At 51.5% G+C, this 9,298-nt stretch overlaps 1 protein-coding gene across 3 annotated transcripts in view; it reads right to left on the bottom strand.

Moving 5' to 3' along the window:
- Positions 1-674: 674 nt before the first annotated feature.
- The window catches only part of SCARA5 (scavenger receptor class A member 5), a 102,199-nt gene continuing 93,575 nt past the window's right edge, over positions 675-9,298 (bottom strand). For all 3 annotated transcript variants that reach the window (XM_045576481.1, XM_036424324.2, XM_036424325.2), the window contains exons 8-9: positions 6,823-7,017; positions 675-2,366 (exon numbers count right to left, since the gene is read on the bottom strand). In XM_045576481.1, the coding sequence (XP_045432437.1) occupies positions 2,230-2,366; positions 6,823-7,017 (332 nt within the window). In that variant the 3' untranslated portion in view covers positions 675-2,229. The remainder of the gene's footprint in view (positions 2,367-6,822; positions 7,018-9,298) is intronic.

Here is a 9,298-nt window from a genome sequence, read left to right as displayed (position 1 = left end):
TCTTCTCACGCGTCAATAGAACTCCAGGTGGAAGCACATGTCTAAGTGAAACTTCTGGAGATGTGAGGAAATAGACAAGTGTTTTGCCCTTTATGGACTACAAAAGCAATTGTTTTAATGACCGGAGCCTTGGTTACTGTTCTGTTGCTTGGGACCCTTTCCTAGGTGACCAAACAAGGCCTGGGGCGTGTCCTTGGTCTGTGTTGTTGATTGTCCTCAGGAAGTATTAGGCACCTAATGATGTCCATTCTACCACGGTCCCCACCGAGAAGTGCTCCCACATCTCCCTGGGTTTTCATGAGAAAAAAAAGTGAAGCAAAGCGCGTCAATGACATGTTCTTAACTTTATTGCAATTCTTTCTTACAAAGGGTCTGATGTGTTTTAGGCCAGGCCTAATGTCCTTTAGTCCCTGCAACATAGGCCCATGGGGATTTCCACGTCCCCTTAAGTAGGTATGTAAACTAGTAGACTTATTATTTTTTTTAAGGTTCAACACTTATCACCATCATTTTTAGTTGATGTAAGACAAGGCTTGTGTTTTCCCAAATGAAAAGACCAAGTAAGAACGTCATGCGGGTCTTCATCGCTGGGGTAACTGGCTTCTTTGCCAGAACCACTTTGGGAATCTATCCCATTCCATGTGACATCTTTCCACTTTAGTATTCCCCCCCCCAATACAAACATTGCAATGTGCTCAGCTATGATGTAAACAGTGCCATGTTTATATATGCATACATAGATTGGCTCTGGAAAAAGTGCATGAGTACATGCGAGTTATGTAAACATAGCAATGGGTCAGAAAGAGAGTCTCTGATCGTTAGAGGGCATTAACGAATAACAAGCATATTGTAAGCAAATAACAACCAATAACACATATTGGTTTCGTTGTCAGCGAGGAGCTTGGTTGGGCCCACCCCTGGAGGGTCCCTTTCCCCAGTCAGGCTGATGCTCGCCTATGCCCCCACGTGAGGTGGGTCTGTGCTTCCTCGCTGGTCCTGGAACACACAGGTGGCCCATTTTGATCTCCCTCTTGTGTCAAAAGCAGAATATGATGCCCCTATCACCAGGAGAGGGTGCGGATGGAGGATTTGCAGAAGCCCAGGGCCTTTCTTCCTCATTTCCTTCTCCTCTTACCCATCAGGACACACCCAGGCGGCCTGGAAGGTTCAATGTCATCACCTCCAAACAGCTCTGAGATGGAGGCGACTTGGCTTGAACCCTGACTGCCGGATGTATGAGTGTTGGTCTCTGTTTAACCCCGACCACCCCCACCTCACCCTCCAAATCACCCTTCCTTCTCTGGGAATGGTTGGCCTGGGAGCCAGTCATGTCTTCCCTTGCATGCATCCTCCATATGTTTGGGAATAAGTAACCTTTCTAGGCACACAGGTCTTGCACCCGAGCTTCTTGCTCAAGCCTAGCAAAGACACACTAAGGTTCACGTGGACACCATGGTCTCCATCATTCTCCCCTTTTATGACTTCTAGGCCAGGTGAATGCAGGTAAGATCTTACTTACCTGAGCTAACACGCCTTTTAGAAACGCCGCAAAGTGGGTACATTTAGTACCCAAGACACTTTAGCACACCTGGTGATCATTCAGTAAATGTGAGTTTCACTCTCCTTTTCCAAATCCAAATTAATTCCTGCAGGTGATTCGATTTCCCTCTCATTCCTACAGCCGTCACTTCCCCAAACCAACAAAAGGATGCAGAGGCAGCGTAAAGAGGGGAAGCCGGATTGTTCAGGATTGTCTCTTGCTGGGAAGGAAGATGTCAAAACTCTTGGATGAACTGAGGTTTGGGAATTATCCGAAGAGTGAATGATCCGTGATATCTCCCTCCCATCTCCACTGCGGCATTTGTCTCCAACATAGTGCCAGCATCCACCTGTAACTGACAGACCGAAGGGAACATGGATGTTGAGGCCTGAAGCATGGTGCTTCGAAGGCTGGGCAAAATGGCGATCCAGTCCACTGGGATTCCACCCTCAGGAGCTCTGGTGGAAGGAAGATCCAGGCTGTAGGTCCCAGAGATACAGTTTGGAGCAGATGTCCAAGAGGAGAATGATGACAGGCCACTGAGGTCTTGGGATAGGAATGGGGTGGGGGGGAGGATGCTGGCTTAGACAGGGCAGAGGTGTGGTCAGAGGTGCCCCAGCGATGCCCCCACCCTAGGAAGGCAGGAAGGGGGCTGGGCAGTGGGGCCCAGACCTTGGCTGTGTCCACTTTCAGTGTCTGATGCACGTCACTCCAGCGTCCTCAGCGTGCCCGCAGTTTGTCACCCCCCACTTGGAGAAGGTGCAGCGGAAGATGGTGTCTTCTGTGCCCTTGCAGGCGACATCATCCATCCAAATTCTCCCTGTACCTATGGAGACAATGCAACACGGTTTCTTTAGCAGGCATGCAGGAGAACAGGACAGAGAGAAATGAGAGCATTGCTGTGTCTGTCCTGGACCAGGTTGTCCAAGGCTGTGCTGGCAACTCTGTGCCATCTCCAATGCATCAAGACAAAATACTTATTTTCTGAGCTACATCTCTTGAGGGAAGAATAACAGTGATTGGTAGTGGTGATGGTAGTATTTACTGAGTGCTTCCTATGATCTTCCTCCATTCTCACCATGGTGTGGCCAGACAGGTAATAACAAACCCATTTCATAGATAGGAAAACTGAGGCCCAGGAAGCAATCAATGCAAGGTTGCTCAGCTTGTAAGTGGCAGAGTGTGAATTCAAGCCACATACAAGCTCACATTTTTTATGAGACCTGTGTAACTTCTGATGTTCGGCATGTTGCAGTCTTGTTGATGAATACTCAGGCGGGGCCAGATCAGAGAGACCGTGCCAGACAGAACCTGGATTGGGTAGATCCAAAGGCCATTACCAAGTACTTCAGTGCCAACATTATCTCCAGTCTTCTGAAGTTGAACCTACATGGTTCCTATTCTAGGAGTCCCAAACAATGGTGCTGGAACAGCAGAGAACCCCAGAATTTCACATTGCAACTAGACATATATTTGATGGCAGGCAGAAGCCTCCCTAACTATAGTTATTGGATCAGTCCCCAAAATTCAATTTGAGTTTTGCCTGCAGTCAGGTCTGCTCACTCAGATCTCAAGGGGACAGACCTGCAGGTCTGAAGCACCCATGCAGGCAGCGGTTAGAGGGCTTTCCCAGACCTACACCTGAGAGACATGAACTTGGCATTGAGGTCCCTCAATAAATGTCAGGGGAATTGGGCAGCAGGTGAGGCTCCCACAGGGGAGGGAGAGGGCTTGTCTGAGGTCACAGGGGTCAGTGGAGAGGGGAGGGGCTACACCAGAAGTCCCTGGAGTCCCCACCAATGAACTGGTAGGACCGTCACCCCTGGTTCTGGTGGGCTCTCTGGGCTGGGGCCTGGTATGGCCATCAGGGCTGAACTTCGGGGCTGCTGTGGAAGCGATGCTTAGGGCTCTGCTTCTCACAGGGTGGTCCTGGCCCACAGCATCGCCGCCATCGCCAGAGCTTGTTAGAAACCCAAAACCCCAGGCCCTGCCCTGGACCCGCCGAACTGGACTCTACCTTTTAACCAAGAGGTTGTCATTACAGTGTGAGGAGCTCCAGCACAGCAAGAGGAGGGCTGTGCAATACGTACGATGGTCCTGGATTCAAACCTTGGTCCCATCTCGGGGGCCGTTTCCATGTTAAAACGGGGATGTGAGACTTTTTATGCGAAAACTGGGTAAGTTCTGGGTAAACTGGATGGTTAGTCACTCCAGCACTTTAACTTACTAGGTCTATGTGCTGGCAACCAAAAGCATGAGGTTAAAGGTCATAACATGGGTTTCAACATGACTGAACTATGACAACCTGAGCAAACGAGATCGTAAACCATCCCTACATTCTGATGCCAGACCTGCCTCCTCCCCGTCCCCTCTGTCAGCAGCCACACAACCCCTCCATGGACTGTTCAAACCTTAAAACTGCCGCTCGCTCTCCAACTGCCTGGGAGAAACCCTACATCAGTGGCGGGAACTAATATTTCTGTTATGCAGAAATCAGCCCATCTGTTGTCATGGGACGGCTGAGTGGGGAGCTGGGGGTGGGGGGCGGGAGAGGGGGAGGTGGGAGGACAGGCCTCCTTCCGCTGTCCTTGGACGCTGTTTCTTCACCAGAACCTCTTTCCCGGCCGGATCCCCTGTGCCTCTTACACAATAAACCATCTGAGGCCGAGCAATGAGTCTCTGATTAAATGTCTCCTGGAAAACATATCAGCTTACAAATTACCCGGGAAAAGGCTGCGGGCCCAAGAGCAGTGTGGGATTAGTCACACCCAAAACAAATAAAGAAGGAAGTCAAGGGGACTGAGGAACACCGAGCAGGCCCCAGGTTAGCCGCCCAAATGCGGACAGAGGATCACGAAGCTCCAAACCCTAGTTGGTGCTTAGCCAGGGAGTCCGGGCTAATGTTCGCCAGGGATGAGCTAATAGAATGAGAGCAGGGTCGCTAAATCAGCAGCACTGAATATCTGCCGTTAGTGAGAGGGTGAGGGGCCCTTGAGCCCGCAAACCGTCTCTCCTCACCGTGTCGGAGAAGCGAGCACTCCCTCGGCTCCAGGGACCAAGCACCACTTTAGCTTCAGAACCGAGCTCTGATTACTCCAAGTGTAGCCTGAGGACCAGGAGCAGAGCATCACCGGGGAGCTTGTTTGAAAGGCAGAGTCGTGGGCCCACCTGGTCTGAGTCGGAGCCTGCCTCTGAGCAAGAGCTCCAGGGCACGGTCTGAGAGGCCCTTCCCTACCCCGGGTCTGCACTCCCACGGGTTTCTCTTTGAGCTTCCTAGCAAGCCCCATCAGGCGAGCAGGCTAGGTACGCTGCTCCCCCTATACAGGTCAGGAAAATGGAGCCCCTGGCTGACATTTGATCTTGGGGAGGCAAAGCTGGGACTAGTGGCCAGGTCCTCTGACAGAGCACTTGGGGCTGTTTGGAGCTGATATTGTTGGAATGAGTCAGAAGAGATTTTATTTGACCCTTATCATTCATCATTCAACAAATATTTAAGGGCCCATTCCATGCTCAGCACTATTCTGGGTATTTGGACTATGTTATTGAACAGAAAAGGATAGAATTGACAAAAATCTCTCTGCTTCATGGAGCTAACGTTTTAGCATCTGCATGTTTATGTAGAGTAACATTAAAAGACAGAATAGCCCAGCTGGTGTGGCTCCCTGGTTGAGTGACAACTATGAACCAAGAGGTCATTAGTTTGATTCCCTGTCATGGCACACGCCTGGGTTGTGGGCTCGATCCCTGGTAAGGAATGTGCAGGAGGCAGCCAATTGATGTTTGCTTTCACATAGATGTTTCTCTCTCTCTCTCTTTCTCTCTCTCTCTCTCTTCCCCTTCCTCTCTTTCTAAAAATCTAAGGGCAGAGACTAGGTTTCTCATCTCCGTGGCTCTGCACACACTGAGCCCAGCTCTGGCCCCCAGGTGATGCCTAGAAATTGCCATGGAAAGAAGGGAGTGCAGCCCTGGCTGATTTGGCTTGGTGGATAGAGTGTCAGCCTGCACATGTAGGGTCCTGGGTTCGATTTCAATCAAGAACACATGCTCGGGTTGTGGGCTTGGTCCCCAGTAGGAGGCACGTGGGAAGCAGCCAATCAATGGTTCTCTCTCGCCATTTATGTCTCTATCTCTCTCTCCCTTCCTCTCTGAAATCGAGGACAGGGAGGATGAGAAGCCCATTTTGGCTTTTCTAAAAGTTTATCATCCTCTCCCCCCTGCCCCTTTTCACACACACACACACATACACACACACACACACACACACACACACACAAAATGTTTTACTTTCACTTATTAGGAACAAGTCCTCCTTAGACTCAAACACTGACAGTGAGGACTGTCTCTACTATTTGTTTCTTATGCAACCAAAAATGGCAGTTTTTGTTAAAGAAAACAGGCTGAAATTCAGCCCCACATGTTAAATGGGAGGTGAGTGCTCTGCCCGGTGGCCCTGGGGGCTGGCCTCCTGGGCGGGGCCCTGTGAGCCGCTGCGCACGCTGGCCTTTGAAGTAGGGAGGCTGGTATGCGTGGGGTCAAGTGGCCGCACCCCGCCAGCTGTCACAACAGATTTCACCAAGAGCCACTTTCGGTCAGTGCGATTGTCTTAGGCAGCCCGGCCGCTGTAGCAAGGCCCCACAGGCACTTATTTCTCCAGCTCTAGATGCTGGAGGTCTGAGACCAGGAGCCAGCAGGTCGTCGGGCTCTGGTGAGGGCCCCCTTTTGGGTTTAGACTTCTCTGTGTCTCCTCACAGAAGGAGGGAGAGGGAGCTCTTAGGGGCCCCCTTTAGAAGGGCACTAATCCCATCAGAAGGCCCCACCCATGTCCAAAGGGCCCCTCTCCTGATAACATGTTGGGGATTAGCATCCCAGCACGTGAGTCTGGGGGAGATACAAATATCCAGTCCGCAGCAGTGACTGAGGTCTAAGGGACACGATGCTGAGCAAGAGCTGCAGCAGCCCATCATGGGGGAGTGAGCAGGACAGCAGCTGGGAGCCGTGGAGGGCTCCACAGCCAGTCTGGATGGGACCTGGCTCCGTTTCCCTGTCTGGACAGGACGTGGCCCCTCCTCTCATGTATTTCCCACAAGTCCCTGCCGCGGTCCGCACGGTCAGCACTGTCCGAAGACGGGCTGGCTTGCCTGGGGGACAGAGAGCTTCTCTCTGGGCAGAGCCAGGTGGCCATGGCAGGAGGGCTGCAGACGGGACGCGGGCTATGGGAGAGGAGACCAGTGCTAGGCTTCCCGGGCCTTTTCCCCGTGGCCTTCTCCTCCGGAGTGCCTTACCTTGCCCGAACCGAGCCGTCCGGGCCACCTCCTGTGCGCCCCGGAAGCCCAGCATGCGGCACACCACGTCCCCGTCCTTCTTGTCCCAGCCGTCGTCGCACACGGTGCCCCAGCGCCGGTCGTGGTACACCTCCACCCGGCCCTCGTGCGGGCCGGAGCCGTTCACCAGCCGGATCATCAGGGACTCCAGGCCACCTGTTGGGAGCAGCCCACAGTCACTCCTCTGCTCTGGGTATTAACCCCCTCGCTTAGCTCCAGGGATCTTCCTGGACTCCCCTCCACCAACCCCTCCTGCCCAGGGAAGAGGCGCTGCGGCTACAGCCACAACCCAAACCGTGACCGGCCGAAACCATGCTGGGTGGCCACGGCCCTTTACCAGCCTTCTTCTCGCCCCCTCTTGTTTTCTTTGAATGGAATGTATTTTTTTTATTTATTTTTTTTAGATTACAGTTCACATGGACTATTATTCATATTCATTTCAGGTGTATAGCACCTCACAAAGGGCTCCCCCGATGTTCCCAGCGCTCACCTGGCACCAATACAGTTATCGCAACAACACTGACCGTCCTCCCCATGCTGTACTTTACGTTCCTGTGAATATTTTGTAACTACCAATGTGTACTTCTAATCCCTCACCTTTGTCACCCAGCCTCCTGGCAGCCATCTCTGTGAGAACAGACTTTACTTTTTAAGAGCACTTTTGGGTTTACAGCAAAATTGACAGGAGGGTACAGAGGTTCCCCACACCATCCGCCCACATGCACAGCCTCCCCCAGTATCATCATCCCTCACCAAAGTGGCACATTAGTTGCAATTGACAACATTGACATGTCATCACCACCTGAAGTCCATAGCTTCCATTAGGGTTCACTCTTTGGTGTTGTACATTCTTTGCCTCTGGACAAATGTATATAATCTCATACAGCTTAGTTTCACTCCCCTGAAAAGCCACTGGGCTCTGCCTGTGAAAAATGCAGATTCCTGAGCCCATTCAGACCTCCTGGGTCCGAATCTTGGTGGCAGCAATCAGAGACCTGTATTTTTCACATGCCCCAAACGATTTTGAGGTCACATATGTGTGGACTGGTGCCAGCAGTGACAGGCTCAGATGCTCTGTAATATTCCTTTCAGCTCCAGTGTTCATGATTCTAAGGCCAGGGAAGATGTCAAAGTGGTATTTTTATTTATTTATTTTTTTTTGCAGCCAGAAGTCACCTAGGACGTGTAGGGTGGAGGTGGGACACAGTGACAAGTGGGTGCCATGATGCAGGAGGCCCCCATGTTGAACTGCCAGAGGAAGCAGTTCTGCTCCCATAAGGGCTGCGGCTTTGGACTACATCTTCTGTGGGGCGCAGCTACAGAGTTTGGACAGGTTCAAGCCTTGAATTGATGAGAGGGCACAGTCCTCTCGTGGCCACGTACAAGTCCCAGCGTGGAGGGCAGAGCCCTCCCAGCACAATGATAGCCAACGGCTGTAGCTGTAAGCTTGAACCTACGGCCCGAACACGTGGCCCCACCTGCCTGAGTGATACAGGCTGCAAGTAAACAAAGCTGGATCAGGTGCATGTGGTTGAGTAGGATTGAAACTCCCGAGAATGTTGAAAACATCTTGATCACGCCCTTACTTTGCCTCGTGGCATCTGCTATAAAGTACAGAGATGGCTTGTCGTTGGTGGTGCTGTCTCTCCGTGAGGAAGCAGCGTCCTACCAAGACCCAGCTTTCATTCTCTTGTCTGTCTTTTCTAAGCCTTTTAGCCACCGTCACTCAGGGTCACTGAACCTGGCTGAGCTGGGGCGGCCCAGAAGGTGTCCTGGGGCTGAGTATGCCATGGCCATGCCAGCCTGCCACAATCTTCCCTCCCTTTTCTTAGCCAGGTGGGCTGGGGGATTCTTCTAATGACTGTGCCTTGCCAAAGACCTTCACAGATCCCTGAAGATGGCAGAATTGATAAACCCCACATTTGTGCCACACGAAAAAGGAGAGGAGGCAGAACTGGCCATGTGTCTGCTACATGCTGCCTGGGCAGGGAAAACCCCACAATATTCTGCTTGGGGGAACCAAAGAAGTCACCAGGATAGCACACTGTTTCCAAGCTGCTGAGAAATTACGGGGTGACAACTTTAATGCCATTTTGTATGCTTCCCGCATCTCTCACTGTTCTCTCCATGCACATTTACTGCAAGTCCCCCTAAGCCAGTAGTCGGCAAACTCATTCATCAACAGAGCCAAATATCAACAGTACAACGATTGAAATTTCTTTTGAGAGCCAAGTTTTTTAAATGTAAACTCCTTCTAATGCCACTTCTTCAAAATAGACTCACCCAGGCTGTGGTATTTTGTGGAAGAGCCACACTCAAGGGGCCAAAGAGCCGCATGTGGCTTGCGAGCCACAGTTTGCCAACCAGAGTCCTAGGTTGTCGAAAAAGCCGAGGATGAGCAAAGGAACACAGGAAATCTGGACAGAAGGAAAACCTG

The sequence above is a fragment of the Pipistrellus kuhlii genome, unplaced genomic scaffold (assembly GCF_014108245.1).
Source record: "Pipistrellus kuhlii isolate mPipKuh1 unplaced genomic scaffold, mPipKuh1.p scaffold_m20_p_8, whole genome shotgun sequence".
Taxonomy (NCBI): Eukaryota; Metazoa; Chordata; class Mammalia; order Chiroptera; family Vespertilionidae; genus Pipistrellus; species Pipistrellus kuhlii.
This window is presented reverse-complemented; position numbering and strand designations above follow the sequence as displayed.